Here is a 20074-nt window from a genome sequence, read left to right on the forward strand (position 1 = left end):
ATCTCTACCTTCCACCTTCCAAAATTTTAAAATAAAATAAAATAGCAGAGAAGAAGAATTTACATAGTAGTTGCCATTCTGGACCGGTCTACACCAGTTCCTTTTCCACATCCAGGTTTCTGCCTATTGGCCATATTCTGCATGCAAGAAACCCAAGGGTAATGAGCAAACACTCAAGAGTTGCACATAACTAGGGAAGGAAAAATAAATAGTACTACATCTTTGTCAAGCTGTTCAATTTTTGACTTCACTAGACGAGCAATTTTGCCAACTTCATCTAAATCTTTTTCCATACGCTGTTTGATTGCTGCACATAATGATAGAAACTATCAGGGCTACCAAGATGAGAACAACATAACCATGGTTGATGGAAAACAAAGATCAAAAGAGGTCAAAAAGGCTTTATAAAAATGATAACCAAAGATTTTATTGCTAAAGAAGAGATACAAGCCAAAAATAGATACAACAACAACAACAACAAACAGTCAAAGGCCAAACTTCAACCAAGGGACTTATGCAGAAGCAATCCACGATTCAGAGTACGTGTCTGGGATTAAATTTGATTAGTATAGGTTCAGATCCTGTATGTCAAGGGCAGGATAGTCCTTTAATTAAACTTTGGGGCAATTGTGTAATTGTTTCATTTTAAATTAGAGTTTTAAGGCAGATAGTAGGGATCTTGTTTAGCTATCAATTAGGAGTTTTTTAAAGTTTAAAACATCATATTTTATTAGTCGTGGGTTATTTGTTATTAGAAAACTAGAATCACTACCTTATTAGAGAAGTTTGGTTAGCTTGTCTAGATTCCTTGTTAGGTAAGTAAACGGATTTACTTTTTTTGATTCTTTCTATAAATATGTAACAACCCACCATATAGGATAGAATTTTGAATGGAATAATTTGTTTGTTTGGCACCTTGCGTAGCTGGCTCTCTCTCTCTCTCTCTTCCTTCCTATCTATTCTCTCCCTCCCCCACGGCTGGTGGATTTCTCTCCTTTCTTTCCATCTTTTCTCCTTCGTTGGACAAGCAAAACAGATTTCTCCCTCCTTTTCTCCCCATCAATCTACATCAGGACTACTCAAAAGGGTAAGGACCACATACAAGGACTGTCTACCCCCCACCACCCAAGCTAACTCATCTGCAATAGGATTGCAGATCTCATTTTAGGTCCAAGAGGATTTTCATTTTCAAAAATAATGGATTAACTTTTAAGTTGATGATACCTGGGAATCAGAATATCGGGTAAAAAATATGGGTCAAGCTTCCTGCTTAACCTCCAAATCTTAGAGTAATACGATGGGCCTAAAGAGTTTAGATATTATCTGTTGTCTTATTTCTAACTTTGTCCCTACTTTAAAGCCATTTGAGTATTACTTGATTCTATCAATGCGTTGTGCTCTATAAGAACTTTATACCCATGAGTGATTCGAAAGGGCCTGGGATATGAATGAAAGTTCCATTTTACAAATGCAAAAGACATCTGCCTGACAGTGCATCTAAGTTGAACCCTAACATCGATACTACAGAATTCTACGCTAGTCCAATAGATATCAAAGAATGTGCACAATTTTAACATGTGGTATCTATGACAGACACTTTTGCCGCCGTCACAATATTATATTCAGCCAATCACTTTTGCATGGATTCTATTTTACGCTTAATTACTAGTAGGTTGTGTTTTATTATTTATGTTCTATCAAACATATACTAGGGTCATAGGGTGTCCCCTTTAAGTGACACACCGCGTCGACGCCCGAATGCAGTGACAAGTAGGCAAGGGTCCTCGTGCAGTGGACAAGTACGAGTAAAAAAAATTAGTCCATAAGCGTAAGATTAGATTAGGATCTTGGAACATTGGATCCTTAAAGGGTAAGAGCCTAGAGTTGATGGATGTTATGACTTATGAGGAGAAAAGTGATTAATATTGCATGTATTCAAGAGACTAGATGGAAGGGTAAAAAAGCTAAAGTGTTAGACAATTTTAAACTTTGGGATACGGGAGATCAAAGGAATAGAAGTGAAGAGAAGGTTGTCAATATAATTAGCGCATACGCATCCCAAGTAGGACCGGATGAAAGTAGTAAGTTACAATTTTAGGAACACATGGATAGATTATGCAAGGTTTCAGTCAAGGAGAAAAGATTATTATAGTGGGTGGCTTGAACGGACATATGGGGAGATACCGTAGAGGCTATGAAGGCGCACATGGAGGCTATGGTTTTGAAGGGAGGAAGGAGGAGGGGATCGCAGTTTTAGACTTTGATGTGGCTTATGATTTATCCATTGTGAACACTTTTTTGAAAGGGAAGGAGTATACAGTTACCTATAAAAGTGGGTAGCATACCTGATGTAGGACAAAACATGAAGATAAAGAGGCCAAACACTGTTCACGTGAACAGTGCCACAGCCCCTTGTTTTGCCTTGGTGGAATATTATTAGAAGATCCTGTGGGGCCCAAGACCAGATCATGTGAAGACTTTTTAGAAGGGTCAATTTTGTTTGTGTGGGGATTTAGAAGTTTAGTTTAGTTTCTTTTCTAATTTTAGATTTAGAAAGTAGGCTTAAGTTTCTATTTTTAATTAGACTTGGTTTCTATTTTATAGTTTCTAAGTTTGTTCCTTGCATGTTGGCTGAACTTGAAAGCTTAGTTTCTATTTTCATTAGATTTATATTTTTAATAGTTTCTATTTTCTTTTTCTTTTTTTTCTTGAGGAGCAAGTCTTGCCCTCTATTAATTGTAAGGCTGTTGTAGCCACTCACCACGATTGACATAGTTGAATGAAAAGCTTTTGTTTGCCGCAAACATGATTTCTTCTCAAGTTAAGCATCCAATAAAATTTCCTGCTCACTAATTTTGCTATTGTTTTATGTTAAACTAGGGATTCACCATCCCTAATTATGGACATACATCTCTGTCAGTAAATGTTAAATTCATACAAATGTCTCCTACAGCTTACCAGAAGCAGAAATAGGGTAGAAAGAAAAATATAATGCATCTTTCCCATGCTTTCGTCTTGTTTATATTTTATCATGCAAGAAAATACAATTGGTCAAATCATTATGATCAGCCCGCTGCAGTGAATCTTGCCAATTGCAACATAGGGGTCACTGATCATAAGGCTGGGATTGAAACATTTATATGATGTTATGTCGAAGAGTTTTGCCATTTGTGTTAACATTATATCTCGACCATAACTTTCTACTTGTCTTAAACTTTCATCCACAAACAAGAACAAAATATGCAAGAGCAAGGAATTACCTTTCATGGAAGCGGCCTTCATCACGGACTTCGACTCTTCATTTGCACTCTGCATACATTATTTGGGAATAAATGGCGTTAGAAACTCATCTCACCTCATTTCAAGGCCATTAAACACTCACACAAAAGTCATCTTTGCTTATAAGTAGAACCATATTTAAGCATTAAATGATCATACGAGGCCATTTAGATATTTGATCTCAACTGTGGTTATAACAGTGTGCCACAGATTGTTATGTTATGCACCCCAGCAGCATCCAATAACTTCTTCGCAATTCGTAGTGTTTATTAATAGAATCAAACCAAAACTATGCACCCATCAATCCATCATATGAAACTCGACTGAGAAATAACCGAAAGTTGGGCAAAAAATAGTAGAATAGAAACTTGAAATTTGGAACGTTATTTCCATGCTTAAGTTATGAATCTGCTGGAGAACACACACAAACATGCACTCATATTCACACACCCACACACACACACATGCATGGGTGCCATAAATTGGTAAGGTCATAGTTCGAGAACTCGCAAGATCTCGGCGAGTTTCTCGGTTTTTTGAGAAACCGAGACAAGATGGGATACGATACAAAATAATACAAGATCTCGGCGAGATATCTAGGGTTGACCCATGAATGACACATCTACTATGTATTTACTTACCTAACTCGACAGAACTCGACATATCTCGGCGAGATCTTGGATCATGGGTTGACCCATGGAAATGACCAATCTACTATGTATTTACTTACCTAACTCGACAGAACTCTTATATGCTTGCTGTGGAGCACTACATGCAACATTACAGCAACACTATGTCATGGGAAGACTATGTGACATTAGCGGGGATTGAATACTTGATTCAAAGTCATTTTATGTGATGAGAGTTGTAACACTGTTAAACAGTTTGATGTATCACTTTAATATTTCTAATTCTTATTTAAGTTGTTTAGCTATTAATTGAATATTTTGCTTGCTTTCTATTACTAAATTATGTGTAGAGTAGGGTATTTTAGTACGTCATCGCCTACCAACCTATGGTCCGAATTGAAACTCATATTTGGACTTTGTTTTTGCAAAATCCGATAGTGCCATTGTGTTTAAATGGCCTAAAATAGGTTGAATACTAAGTTTCAAACCCAAACTAGGTCTAAAACCCACCAAGTTGAGGCTTCGAGCCGGAAAAAAAAAAAAGGCACAAACTCGGTGAAATCTCGGTAAGATCTCGACTCGACTCGGTTTTTCCAAGGGCCGAGTTGGTTCTGAGACCCGAGTTTTAGTACCTGAGGAAGGGTAAAGATTAGAGTTGACGGAGATTCCAAAGAAAGGACACAACTTGAAAAAGGATTCCAACCAACTTATACGGTTAAAACCGACTGCATAAACAACTACAACAATGGTATCCTAGACCTGTGTAATTGCACACCCCATTATAGATGGGCTTGAGCTATTGGGCATGACTGTATTAAAGGGAGGGGGGATAAGTGCCTTATCATCGTGCGAATTTACGTACAACATATTTTTCCTTGGCCAGGAATGAGTTAGTATTTTACCCATTTTAGCAAAAGCTAAAGCATTTATAGCATTTATGATGGCCTCTACTGGTAGATATTTCTTTTTTCTTTTTCTTTTTTTTTTTTTCTGGGGGGGGGGGGGGGTGGGGGAGGGGGGAGTGGGGAAGGGGAAGGGGGCTTGGGGAAGCACAGCAGGATATTCAAAAACGAAGATCATTAACATCTAAAGAGGTATGACCACATTTCACTATTTGAGAAACTCAATGGACTCCCAAATTGGATATCTGCCATGGCTTCTCTATGTACTCTATCATTCATGAATTGGCCCGGCTGTTTTTACCATGTGATATTCTATGCAGGTTGTTAGAACCTTCTAGAAGGGAACATCATAATTTGATTTGCACTCTATCTTCTCAGGCATTGGAATATTCAGAGACTGATAAAGGAACAGATCCACTTATTCATCCATTTTCAGGCTGCTGGTACACCAATGGAATCTCTCTATGTAAACAAGGGTGTCAAAAGATACTAAAACGTCAGGCAAACTGAAAGATATAATATTGTTAATTTAGGTAATTTCAGTTATGGTTACTAAAAGGTTCCTCATTGGCCAATCACCCAATAATTTATTGTTAATTTATCGAAATAATATTAACACGTCAGGCAAACTAACATTGCAATTTTTGGTAGGAGCCATACTGTTTATAGATATATACTCAGCTCAAAGACAAATCTGGTGCTTTTGATTCCCCTTAGCAATTAAAGTGAACTCGTGTCAAGGTGCTCAATTCGAGCCATATTGTTGAGTATGTAGCAGGAAATGAACTCAAAGGTTTAGAGATATAGTTCATTAAAGAGAATCCATCTTTGAGTTGATTAAATCAAGATAGTGTTGAGGCTCCAAGGCATATACATTAGGGATTTCTACTGACAGAATATAAAGGGTGATCTCCTCTGCCAGCCCTCATAACAGGGAAATCCAACAGATGCTCCATCCGGAATGCGAGTACCCACACATTCTCAGTTCTTATTGACAGTTATGGAGTCATTCTTACTCCTCTGGCTCAGTAAGAGAGGAAACTTAATCAAAGGCAAGCTTCTAACCCTCACTAAAGGGTCTCATGTTTTCACATCCCTTTAGCTTCATACCTGGTTGTCATGGAACTAAATCTCGGTCCAAAAAGTGCCATGTTTTGACCCAACTCGACTAGTTTCGAAATGTTTCGACCAAATTTCGACCATATTTCGCTAGTTTCGACCTGAACACCTATATTAGTGTCACTCATCCCCATCGAAAATTGAGGAAACCTGGCTGGAAACCAGGACGGGCACTTATGTATACCATAAACCAAGACAGACACATATTTATGCCTAACATCATTTAAGTAAATTTTCAACTTTCTAATGTTGGGTTTTTTCTCAAATCTAACAATTTCAGAAATCTTAATATGGTAAAACATTACTAAAAAACCCAGGATTTGAAAGTTGAAAATTGCACCTACAACCGAAAATCCAATTTTTGTTGTTGAACTGGGGGGTTGACTTTATATCCTTTTGGAATTTTATTTTTTAACTATTTAATTGGATTCAAATAGAAGGCTATTTGCTTATTTATGAATAATATCTTAAGTAAATGGAATCTATTCCATTTACTTAAATGATATTTGGCATAAAAAGTGTTTGTAAGTGTCTGTCCTGGTTTCCAGCCAATGTCCAAGAACAATATACACTATCAAACTTGGGTAAGAAACCACAAGAACCATTTTGAGGTTTTTTTGTGAAAATACTTCATGCATTGTGTTTAGAATGTCAAAAATAAGTTGTATACAAAAAATCAGATCAAAAAAAGCATTCCTGGGCCTCGAAATCACCAACTCGAGTTGGCTGGGAAAAAATCACAGGTTTCGACCAGTTTCAACCATATCTCGGTCTCTGGCTGCTCGAAACCTGAGTTTTAGAACCTTGCTGGTTGTAGAGGGACTCATCAAGAAGAATTATTTTGAAACCCCATATGTCCATGAATATTATCCCATTATTTCAGAGAGATTAGAGCCTTGGCATCCAGTCTCAATTTCTTCTGATGGATTCATAGCTCCACTGAAATAAGATAGCAGATATGATGCTAGCTAAGAGTTAAGGTTTCTAGGAGAAATTTTGTGTGGAGCCAATTTCCAATGATGATTGGCTGCCAACTTTACCCGAACTGAGAAGCATACAGATTGGCTAGTAAAGGTTGTGCCAATAAAGAAAAAGAATGGGCAAATTCGTCTTTGTGTCGATTTCCGCCGCCGACAAATATTTGGTGCCCACCCCTCCATGTTCTGATGCATAACTCGACCCCTCAAGTCCCACCATGAATGGGGCGAGCCTGCAAATTGACGGCCTTGAGCCATCCCACATCCTTGGACACCTTCAGTTTTCCAAAGGCATAGTTGAGAAAAGAAATACCAGAAATGATTTTTCTTTTCAGAAGAGATAGAACCCTTTATTAGTTATAGATGGGATATGGATTACAAATATGGTATGCTTGGCAAGGTTTGAGTCACAATATGGTCAGCATCCTTAGCCTCTACAAACATTGAACCTAGACAAGCAACCCATATCTTAACACTCCCCCTCAAATTGGTGCATAGATATCTTTCATGCCCAACTTGGATATAACAAGATGGAATGACTTAGATGTCAATCCATTAGTTTACATCAGCAAGCTGATCCTCTGAAGTGACGAAAGGAATGCAGATCAAGCCTTCTTCAAGTTTTTCTTTGATGAAGTGTCAATCAATCTCAATATGCTTGGTCCTATCGTGCTGAACTAGATTGTGGGCTATGCTGATTGCAGCCTTATTGTCACAGTAAAGACACACAAGACCCTCATGAGTAATTCCTAATTTAGAAAGTAATACTTTGAGCCAGATGAGTTCACAGACACCTTGTGCCATTGCTCTATACTCGGCTTATGCACTTGATCTGGATACTACAAATTGTTTCTTACTTCACTAGTTCGCCATGTAACTAGATTACCTCCAAGGAATGTGTAATACCCTGAGGTTGAATGTCAATCATCAACAGAGCCAACCCAAGCTATCAATAAAGAATTCCAACTTTAAATTACTGTTGTTGGAGAATAGGATGTTTTTTCCTGGGGCTGATTTCAAATACCTCAAAATCCGATATACTGCCTCAAGATGAGTTGTCTTATGGTCATGTAGAAACAGGCTTACAACTCCCATAGCATAGGCAACATCTGGTCAGTTATGGGAGAGGTATACCAGTCTTCCTACAAGATGATGATATTGTTCCTTATCCACTGGATTACCTTCCAGACTGTTCAGTTGATGATTAACTTCAATAGATGAATCTCCAAGCTTGCATCCAATCATCCTTGTCTCCTCAAGGAGGTGTAGGGAAATACTTTCTTTAGGAAATGAAGGTTGCTAGATCGGGCTACCTCAATTCCAAAGAAGTATCTAAGAGGCCTTATGTCCTTGGTTTCAAATTCTGCTGCTAATTGAGTCTTCAATGTAGTGATCTATGTATTATCATTGCCAGTTATAACTATGTCATAACATAGACTATTAGAGCAGTAATCTAACCCTCCTTCTATTTGGTAAACAAGGTGTGATCAGCATGACTTTGTTTGAACCCAAACTTCTGCATGGCTTTTTGGAACCTAAAAAACAAAGCCTGAGGAGACTTCTTGAAACCATAGAGGGATTTGCGTTGTCGACATACATTTCCAGTTGTTGACGGTAACTCAAAGACAAGAAGAATGACCATATAGAGTTCTTCAAGATCTCTGTTCAAGAAAGCATTCTTCACATCTAATTGCTAGAAAAATCCATCCAAGGTTTGCGGCACAAGAAAGCAAAGCTCGAATGGGTAAAGGTGTCCTAGTAGTCAATGTCATATGTTTGGGTGAAGCCCTTGGCAACTAATCTTGCCTTGTATCTTTCAATGGTCCTATCAGCCTTTTTCCTTATGGTGAAAAAACCACTTGCACCCTACTGATCTTTTTCCTTTGTGATGAGGAACAAGCTCCCAAGTATTATTTTTCTTTAAGGCCTGCATTTCCTCTACCATAGCATTCTTCCATTATGGGTCTGTAATGGCTTCCTTCCAACTCTGTGGAATGGACACGGAAGACAACAAAGAAACAAAAGCACAGTAGGAGGGAGATAACGATTCATAGGAGATAAAGTCAGAAATAGGTTGTTTGGTACAGGCTTTGCCTCCTTTCCTAAGAGCAACAGGACGATCATCAGGAGAAGGGGAAGATTCATTACCTAGTGCTTGAGTTGGTGGAGCCCACTCAAGGAGCGTAGATGGATATCGTATGTTAGGGACAGTATTTTCCTTTCTCCAAGAATAGGTGATGAGATCCTTTTGTTTCATGGCAGCAGAGTCGATCTCATCAGTTTGCACCCATGAAGACAAATGGTATTAATGATGAAAGGAGGTGAAGGATTCTCTTCCTTAAGCGTCTCCCCTTGAAGAAAAGACTAGTAATAAAGGTTCATCCTTATGAAAGGTGACATCCATGGTGATAAAAAGCTTCCGAGAGGGAGGATGATAACACTTATAACCCTTCTGAGAAGTAGAATACCCAAGGAAGATACATCTAAAGGCCCGTGGGTCAAATTTTGACCAAGAGGGGAATGAGTTGTGATCAAAGCAAACACATACAAACACACGGGGAGGAAGATGAGAGGCAATAGTGGGATCAGGAATCTGACTTACTGGCATTTGGAAGTCGAGAACACTGGAAGGAAATCGATTGATAAGAAAAGCAGCAGTAAGAACAACATCGCCCCAATAGAAATTTGGGACGTGAGTGGCACACATCAGAGACCGAGTGACCTATAAGAGATGCCTGTTCTTTCGCTCTGAAATACCATTTTGCTCAGGTATGAGCAGGAGGTTTGAGAGAGGATGTACACCCCACATGCATGTCATGTTTACTTTTTTATTATATTAGATGTCCTTGAATATTTTAATATCATTGCAAATATTTTAATAATATTTGCATTAAAGTGGGTATGCTTTACCGCTATTTAATGTTATATTATATGATCATGTTATTATTTTAATAATGTAAATGAGCGGTGGCATAATCGTAATTTCAATCATGGTCAATGGTATGAGAATGTGAATTGTTTTAATGAAATAAATTTTGTTTTTATCAATTTTTTATATTATTATATTGACAAACATGATATTTCTATCATTATAATGTAAGGTATATTATTCTATTATTTTCCATACAAGCCCTACATATTATAAGATTTGATTACATTATAATACATTAAGGTTATATGTATATACTATGGTATGTAGTACATACATACAAAGTACATAAATAGTGAAGTAGGAGCTGGCGTGATTAGTTGTAAACATATTAATTAGCATTAATCATTGTTAATTGGGTCGATTAGTGCTATGGGATCCTAGAGATGATGTAGATCACAAGTCCATATGTACCCATAGGAACAAGCCCCAAAACCAGCCCAGCAAGGTTGTAGATTCGACTGTTGTGAGAGGCAGCCAGGTCTGATGACGTGGGAAGTTTTTGTTGGTTCGATGGAGCATCAACTAAGGCAGCCCCAGCCCCAGCCCAGAGAGAAGCATGAAGAACAACGCAAAACAGACTTGCACAATTAAAAAAGTTATTGTTTACATGAACAGTACCCGAACTACTGTTCACGTGAACAATGTTATGGGTCCATAAGCCTTGTATGGAGAATGAAATCCAAGCAAATATTTAAGATTCTACGGGCCCCACTGAAGATAGCAAGACAAGGCAGATTTTATTGCTGATTTAGTTAGTTTCTTTTTACTTAAGTTTCTATTTTTGTTTACTTTCTAATTTTATTTCAGTTTACTTAGTTAAGTCTTACTTAGTCAAGTCTTAGATTACTTGGTGTACAAGCCTCAATATTCTCTTGTAAGAGGCTTATAGTAGGTTCGTTTTTCATTACTTTCTATTTCGTGAAGCTTAGGCCAAGCTATAAATAGGCCCCATCAGTTGTACTTGAATCAAAATTGAATTATAGAATTTTGAGGCCATGCTTGTCATCGGTTATGGGAGAACATTCCCTATTCAACAGCTAGAATGGGTGAGAGACCCAGGGCTGAGCTAGCCCATCCCCTGCCCCCTTTATCTTCTTCTCCTTTCTTCTTATCCTTTATGTTTTCCGTTCATATGTAATAGAAAAAGCAGCAATTAAAAGAAAAAAGAGTTGTAGTTATTTAATTTGTTCCTTATCGTGTTGATCCTGGCAGCAATCGATCTCCCGTTGGTTTCCCTGGTTGGAGGTCGACTTTTTGCATCATATGGTATCAGAGCCAAGAAGAGCTGGCTCAAGATCGACGGTGGTTGTATTCTACTTGAAGATTCATCATGCAAGTCAAATTCAGCATCTCTACCAAACTCGAGGGCGAGTTTTTTTTAAGATGGGGGTTGCATTTTACTTGAAGATTCATCATGCAAGTCAGATTCAGCATCTCTACCAAACTTGAGGGCGAGTTTTTTTTAAGATGGGGGTTGCATTTTACTTGAAGATTCATCATGCAAGTCAGATTCAGCATCTCTACCAAACTTGAGGGCGAGTTTTTTTCAAGATGGGGAGAGCTGATGTAGATTACAAGTCCAGATGTACCCGCAAGAACCAGCCCAGGAAGGTTGTGGATTCGACTGCTATGAGAGGCAGCCTGGTCTAATGATGTGGCAAGTTTTGTTGGTTCGATGGAGCGCACCTAAGGCAGCCCCAGCCCAGAGAGAAGTATGAAGAACAAGACAAAACAGACTTCCCCAAAAAAAAAAGTTACTATTCACATGAATGGTACCCGAACTACTGTTCAGGTGAACAGTGTTATGGGTCCATAAGCTTGTATGGAGAAGGAAATCCAAGCAAATATCAGAGATTCTGTGGCCCACTGAAGATAGCAAGACAATGCAAATTTTATTGCTGATTTACCTAGTTACTATTTACTTAAGTTTCTATTTTTGTTTACTTTCTAATTTTATTTCAGTTTACTTAGTCAAGTCTTAGATTACATGGTGTACAAGCCTCAATATTCTCTTGTAAGAGGCTTATAGTACTTTCCTTTTTCGTTACTTTCTATTTTGTGAAGCTTAGGTCAAACTATAAATAGGCTCCATCAGTTGTACTTGAATCAGAATTGAATTATAGAATTTTGAGGCAATGCTTGTCATCGGTTATGGGAGAACATTCCCTATTCAACAGCTGGGATAGCTGTGGCCTGTGGGTGAGAGACCCAGGGCTGAGATAACCCATCCCCTACCCACTTTATCTTCTTCTCCTTTTGTTGGTTGAACCGTGGGTTAGAGAGTGGGAAGAAAATAATAGAATTGCTTGATTTAATGAGAGAAAGACCCCCTCTATTATAAATAGAGGGGAAGTTACAACTTACATAAGCTAGGCGATGTGGGACTAAACCCACACAGCCAACTAAACACTTAATAACATAAAATACCCCCAAAAGGACCAAAATACCCCCACGGTATTCTGGAGTACATCATTCTAACACTCCCCCTCAAGCTGGATTGTACAAATAAGAAAGAAGGAAGATCCAGCTTGGACTAAAAGAAGAAATAAACTCTAAAAGAAAAAACTCTCTCCATAACAATGCTAACACTCCCCCTCAAGTTGGCGCATACAAGGTACTAATGCCCAACTTGAATGAAAAATGGGAAAAATAAGTTGTAGCAGAATCCAGCTCCAAAAGGAATGCAGCTCCCAAATAGACCTTCAAGAACTTGAAAAAAATAGACCTTCAAAACCCACACAGCCAACTAAACACTTAATAACATAAAATACCCCCAAAAGGACCAGAATACCCCCACGGTATTCTGGAGTACATCATTCTAACACCTTTCTTCTTATCCTTTATGTTCTCCATTCATATGTAATAGAAAAAGCAGCAATTAAAAAAAAAAGAGTTTTGGTCATTTAATTTGTTTCTTATCGTGTTGATCCTGGCTGCAATCGATCTCCTGCTGGTTTCCCTGGTTTGAGGTTGACTTTTTGCATTAAGAGGTGGCAAGTTACTATAGGATCACATGGTGGCTATGGAGACAGCCATCATGTGCATGGGAGAGGTGGAGGTGGCAAAGCTTAACCAGCCACATGTTTAGAGAAGTAGAAGGTGGACTATGTAAGTAGGATGTGGCAATGGGAGGCCAGCCATATGGCATGGCAAGGTGGTGGTGGCCACATGGTTAAGTCAAAGGAGGTGGTGGCCTAAGGTGCTGCTGGCTTTGAAGCTAGTGGTGGCAAGGGCTAGGCCAGCCACTTAGTATGGTTAGTAGGAGGTGGCATGGAGGGACCAGCCACATAGCACATGCAAGGATGAGCTGTCCTAAGAAAGGTTTTGAACAAGGTAAAGGGAGTTAGTTAAGCTAATTAAGTTAACTTAGTCTATTTACCAATTAATTGCTGGGTTAATCAAGAACAATTACATCCTAAATTGGGTTGGTCATTATATTAGCCTTTAGACTAAGTAGATTTTCTAATTGAATAAAGGTTCATTTGGTTGAACCACTCTAAGCTTGCTGAGTTTACTGAAGTGCTGAGACAAGAGAAGAAGAAGGAAGAAAGAAGAAGGAAAACAAGAGGAGATGATGGAAACTGAAATGGAGACTGCTGAGTTTCAAACAGAGAAAAAAAGAAAAAGAAGAAGATGAGAGGTTGATGTTTTTGGTGGCTGAATCAAATAAATTTGAAAGGAATCTGGAATTGGAGGAAGGGTGTTACTGGTTCCAGAATTTGAAGAAAGAAAATTGAAAGCTTGCATCTGGATTCAAGGAAATGAAAATGAAGATGAAGAGCTGGAATCAAAATCTGATTTGAGTCTTGAGGAGTTACTTCACCAATTGGAATCTGAAATTGGATGTTGAAGAGCTGAGGTTATAATTTAAAAGAGAATTGAGCTAAAGGCTGTTGGTGTTCTGTTCTTGCTGAATAGAGGATTCAAGCCTTGGTAAGAAATGAACTGTGTACTGGAACAATGAGAAATTCATGGTTTGCAGCGCAGCGGTGATTAAGAGAAACCCCTAGGCAGAAAAAAAAATTTTGAACTCAAAAGTGGATTGGGCTCTGATACCAAGTTGAGAAGAGAAATACTGGAGAATGATTTGGCTTAGACACAGGCTCTTTATTATTTATAGATGGGACATGAATTACAAATATGTTATGCTTGGTTAGGGCTGAGTCACAATTCGGTCAGCATCCTTAGCCTCAAAATACATTGAACCTAGACAACTAACCTGTATCCTTAACAGGCACCAATACAGGACTACTTAATCCCAAAAGGTGATCAAATTCCCCACAACTATTGCAGATATTTCCATTTCATATAGAAGAAACTAAGCTTTAGACAAGCAAGTCAAATTGAGATAGCTTGAGGAGCATCAAGAGTCTATTTCCATCTTTCCTTCTGTTTCTTTGTACATGCTTTATTTTCCTTTCTTCTCTTCCTTCCCGCATACAAATGGAATATTTTCTCGTCCAGACCCATCTCCCCTTCCGAATCAAAGATCTTCCCTCAGTGGATGAAATATTGGGCCTAGATTATGAATTATCCAATGACAACCTGATGGAGTTAAAACACCTAAATAGGCTTATTTTATTAGAAATAAGCTTTGGGTTGGATTATATATGTGTTGAGAGTCCAAATGATTTTAATTGTGATAGGCCACTTTAATGGACCTCACTATGGATAAAGGCTAGGGATACAGGATTAGTTAAGTTAGTGTGTTTATTTCTTTATTTTAATTGTTATTAAGTGTTTTAGTTAGGCTAGATTAGGATTCTATAAATCCAGTCATGTTTTGAGTCAGCTTCCTTCATTATTTTAGTCAAACTAGGATACCTTATTAGTTAAGGATTGGGTAAGGACTTTCCTTGTTAGTGTTTAAGCCTGTTTTTGAGTCTTCTATATAAGTTTGAAAGAGGGTCCAGCATTGTAAACGAATTTTGATTAATGAAAAGCTTTGTCTTTGCTACCTATCGTGGTATGCTCTTCCCCTGTGTGTGATCAAGGATTCGGCTGGTGTTTGATCCAACCAAACACCTAATGGTGGGAAGCCTTGCTGCCCTACTCTCTTTAGGTGTTTGATCCAAACTTACACCTAAGATTGTGTGTGTCCATTGGCATTTTGGTGCCCCACCCTCTCTATTTTGTTCCATTGGAGGCTGCGGTGTTGTTAAGCAAGAATTGTTGTAGAGGTTGAAGTTCCTCTTTGATGTTTGTGTCAGCTTATCAATTTTCAACTTGTCTCTTGTATTGGTCTCGGATTTAGGGGATTTTGATCCCTTATGTGTTTTTGCACAGTATTATTTCTTTTTTTCCAAAAATATTTGTTATTCATCAAAAAAAATTGATATTGAGAAGAAGGTTTTCATGGTCCTTCTAAATCTCTTTTAGGAACTAACAAATACACCACAATTTTCCTTTCTATCGTGCCTTAAAACATACTTCTTTTTTTTCTTTTTTTTTTGTGTGTGTAGAAGGCCACAGCCAGTGAAGTCCTGCTTTCACAAAGTCCCATAAGGGCCGGACTGGGTTTAGTCCTAACAATTGGTATTTTTCGCTTGAAATGGCATCTCTTAGATGCAAACCTGCAGATTCATGCTGAAATTTCTGCGCTACACAAAAAATCAATTTCCTTGTCATCCTTAATTAAAGTGGAAGAGGGAAGATGCCACCAAAGATTGCAAATATTTGAATAATATGTGACTTAGACATGGCCATTTACTTTTGTAATACACTCTGAACCATTCCAACAGGGAATGCTGAGAATTAAAAAAGATGCATACAAGTGTTTCCAGTTTACAAGCAATAACTTTCCCTTTTGAAAAACATCCTTCCCTCTTAACCCGGGGAAAAGGGATAGGGTGAACACCAGCAACCAACAAAGACCAAAATATCTAAATATTTAGATCAGCACAGAAATAACACATATTAAGCCAATGACAGTGGGAAAAGAAATGACACCCATACCTGGAGCTTTTTCAATAGCTTATTAAGCTTGTCAATTTCTTTCTCAATAGTCTGGATCTATAAAATATAAGGGAGAAAGAAAAGCATTATATCATCTCAGAATGGAACCTCGATGGTAACAAAGAATAAAACATAATTAAAACATCCTATAGGAAAGGAATACTGAAAATGAAGTGCCAATGAGTGAATTTCTCATCATCTTGTTCAATGCAAAAAAGGGAAAATAATTGAAAGAGTTCATAGCTACCTGCTTAAAGAAATTATCCAAGCCCAGGTCTCCTGAATTCATTGGAGCTTGTGTGCCTAATTCAATATCCCCACCCCTCGAAGCTTGACCTCGAGGGATCTCGTAGGAGTCCTGCAAAAACAGCCACAAGGCAATAAAGCGAAATAAATTTACCCTTCAAGATTGTACATTCAACAGAAAAAGGAATGTGAACATAAAGATTACAATTTTCCATATTAGAGGCAAAGAAAATGTGTTTTTTTAACTGGAAAATGCATGTATTCCTATAGAATTATATTTCAAAATAGAAAAGAGTGCACTTAAGATGGGGTAGGGAGTAAAAGAGGAAAACACAATGCAGAGATATCAACGTATCCAGTCCACAAGGCTCCCGCCACTGCGGGGTCTGGGGAGGGTCATAATGTACGCAGCCTTACCCCTCCAGACTCAAACCCGTGACCACTTGGTCACAATGGAGCAACCTTTACCGTTGCACCAAGGCCCACCCTCAATGCAGAGATATCAACATGGAGAAAAATTGCAGATTGATGCATAAACTTCATGTTATACGTTATCAACGGGAAAGAACCTACAGTATCTCTAATTCTTATAGTCCCAACCTTGGGACATTATTATGAATTAACATGGGAATCATCTAATTTACGAACCTATATAATATCGACCATTTTTTGGTTTTAGAACCAAGGTGTTTACCAAGTCTTTAATTTGACAAGGTTGAACTCTGTAGATGCTACTAAGGGGAAAGAACCTACAGTATCTGTAATTCTTATAGTCCCAACCTTAGGACATTATTATGAATTAACATGGGAACCATCTAATTTACGAACCTATATAATATTGACCCTTTTTTGGTGTTAGAACCAAGGTGTTTACCAAGTCAAGTAATTTGACAAGGTTGAACTCTGTAGATGCTACTAAGGGGAAAGAACCTACAGTATCTCTAATTCTTATAGTCCCAACCTTGGGACATTATTATGAATTAACATGGTAATCATCTAATTTACGAACCTATACAACATCGACACTTTTTTTGTTTTAGAATCAAGGTGTTTACCAAGTCAAGTAATTTGACAAGGTTGAACTCTGTAGAAGTTACTAAGGGGAAAGACTAGGCTCCCAAATAAAAACTTGACATCCATTAAAAAAAAAAAAAGTGAATTTACTGTTCATTTTTCTTTGCACGTCTTCTTGTTAATTCTTTTTTTATTTCTTTATTTCTACTAATTAGCAAAGGTAATCAATACCAAATCAAAACAGAATCCAGAAATATAGAAAGGGATATTCCATTACCTTAGCTAAAAAAAAGTGCCCTAGAAAAAAAAAATCATTGAAGCATAGTCAAATTTGAAAAGAAAAATGAAAAAGTTCCATCACAACAACAAAACTATCATCATCCAAGACAAGCATCAGAGAAAGAAGAAAGAAGAAATGAGAAACCTTTTATAGTTCCATCATGAGCAATAAAAAGTCTAAACCTTCACAAAAATATATACATATATAACGGTTCTTTACGAGAGCACCCAAGCCAAAAATCTCGAAGGAGATAATAAACTGCAACGTCAAGCAACAGTTTGGTAGTATTCTAAGGCCCATTTCAGATTTCATGATGTGTTCCACATAAACTCGAATTCCGGTCTCAAGAAGATGATTGTGACAGCTACTCATACAATTAATTCACAAATCGATTACATGCCATAACTCTGGTAACTCTAAACTAAATATGCAACATCAAAGGTTTCTCATCATTGAAAACAACAAACTCAATCCCGAAAACTCAACGGACCTATAGTCAATTTCATCAATTAACGACATTCAAGCTCAAAAGCACTTTAGATTAAGGGGAAAACGAACTATAAGAGAGGAATTGAATTCCGTGAAACGAAAAAGTGTTTAAAAAAAAAAACTCTGGTACCATCATCAAAGTACCAATAAAAATTAAATTCAAAAAAGACTGAAAAATAGAAAAGAGAAATGAAAAGCGGAAGAATTACCGATAGTAGGTCGTTCATGTTGGAAAGAACGATTGAAGGACGAGATAGATAAAGAAGCTTGCAATGCAAAGATCTGCAACGAAATTTCCTGCAATAACAGCTGGGAAACAAACGTATCTGGTGGTGGAAGAACTAAACCTCTTCTACCTTTTCCCGACCTGGCACTGGTTTTCGGAACCAAAACCAGGTCTAAGGTTTTCGAAAAGAGGATCCACAGGTGAGAAGAAACGGATGACGAATGGGTTTCTATGTTTCACTTTCTATTTTCAGTAATTTTCTCCTCGTTTGAGAGATTTTGCGGTGACAGATCTTGAAAACTCTATCAAGGGAGAAGCAGAAGCCTGAGAACGTTATACTTCTATTAAGAGGAAGAAGAACTTTTCGTTTTTTTTTTTAAATTTCGAATCTTTTTCCGAAAATTTAGAAGACCGATTTACCCTTGATTTTGATACAATTGACGCTGACAACTCCTCCTGAATAACGAATTGAGGAGTGGGGTATGAGCTTTTTGTTTTTTGGTAGTGGGGGTTAATTTGGTCACAAGGACTGACGTCCATGTTCTAACGCGTTTTTATTTGCTTATTCCTTACCCCCAAAAAAAAAAAGTTCGTTATTGTGGTTGGAGCCCACGTAAGGATTAAGTGACGGAAAGGCAAATTGAAGATAAAGCAGCAAAGGTCGCCCAGGTGGTGGTCATGTGATAATTGATATGAGAACTTTCTCGTGTTCAGCCCAGCAACGATGTCCTCCTGGTCCCACAGTTAACTGCGGGGTTCTAGGGTGGTGGGTCCCACCTTAAGAAGAAGGGTCCAGATGACAAGCTGGCACAGCGCATTGATGTCATTTATAAGGGATTTACTGGTTCTCTTGTCTCAGAACTTACATTACTAATGGAGGGGGGTGTTAGGGACAAAATGAAACATTGAAACCTATGGGACTTTTGAGTTGTCGCATCTCCATTATAAACATCTTTGGTGATAGAGTGATAGGCCTTGGATCCACATCAGACGCTCATTTTCATTGGAGTGGACATTACCCATCATATCCATATCAAGGGGACCATCTGCATGTACCTCTTCTTCAAGTTCAGATCCAAAGATCCTCTTTTCAGTCAAGTATAGATTTAGAGAATTAGAGTGTTCCAATGTGCACAAAAGGATTTACATTTATTTAGACTCCAAACTCAAAAAAAAAAAAAAAAAAAAAAAAAAAAAAAACCAAACTCTTGGTTTATCGGTATCGGTATCGGTATCGTATCACTTGGTACCAATTTTGCAAGTGATTGATCCCGATATTGTATCAGTGCCACAATACAAACAAGGTGCAAAACGGTCATAGAATCCATTTTTAAAAGAAGATCATGGGCAAATTTGTCTGATACGGCCGATCCATGTCGATACCATATCAGTTTCCAAATTGATCGATACACGTTTTAATACTGTGTACTAAAATCATATATAAACTTCACCAAGTTGGTTAAAAACTTAAAGAGAGAATATTCTCTATGCCGTAGCATAGCCTACGCCCAGGCACATGGATAGCTTGTGTAGGGGGACAAGGTGGTCATTGTGCTCACCCCATATGCCTGGGCGTAGACTGTGCTGAAACACAAAGAACATAGCCCCAAACTCAAAATGTCATAGACACCCCCTATAAGTATGCAATATGTCACAGACATCCCATATTTGATCAAAATATCACAAACACCCCCTATTTTATAATTTTATTTCAACTTAATCCACTCTGTTAGGTCCTGCAGTTAAGTAGTTGTTAACTCTTTTTAAATGATGAAATTACCCTTACCACAACGTGAACAATCCATAATATCCTTAAGGGTTAAAACTCAAATACAAACACCATTCTATATTTCATTGTCTTTGTTGGGCGGAAGGCGGAAGAAGCAAGAACAGAAAAGGCAACTTCTGCAATCGATGCCATTTTTTGACCCATTTACATCCTCTTAAGGCGGAAGGAGGAAGAACACCAACACCGGTGATGGTGTTCTCGGTTGGGTGAAAAATGGAAAGTGAAAAGAAATGGGTT

General features: G+C 37.9%; 1 protein-coding gene across 1 annotated transcript in view; it reads right to left on the reverse strand.

Annotated features, from left to right (window-relative positions):
• The window catches only part of LOC122652635 (syntaxin-132-like), a 42164-nt gene extending 23825 nt beyond the window's left edge, over positions 1-18339 (reverse strand). Inside the window, exons 1-6 of the mRNA XM_043846427.1 lie at positions 18032-18339; positions 16041-16151; positions 15794-15850; positions 3261-3309; positions 219-307; positions 64-137 (exon numbers count right to left, since the gene is read on the reverse strand). Of these exons, the coding sequence (XP_043702362.1) occupies positions 64-137; positions 219-307; positions 3261-3309; positions 15794-15850; positions 16041-16151; positions 18032-18049 (398 nt within the window). The 5' untranslated portion in view covers positions 18050-18339. The remainder of the gene's footprint in view (positions 1-63; positions 138-218; positions 308-3260; positions 3310-15793; positions 15851-16040; positions 16152-18031) is intronic.
• Positions 18340-20074: the final 1735 nt, after the last annotated feature.

Source organism: Telopea speciosissima, chromosome 2, assembly GCF_018873765.1.
Source record: "Telopea speciosissima isolate NSW1024214 ecotype Mountain lineage chromosome 2, Tspe_v1, whole genome shotgun sequence".
Taxonomy (NCBI): Eukaryota; Viridiplantae; Streptophyta; class Magnoliopsida; order Proteales; family Proteaceae; genus Telopea; species Telopea speciosissima.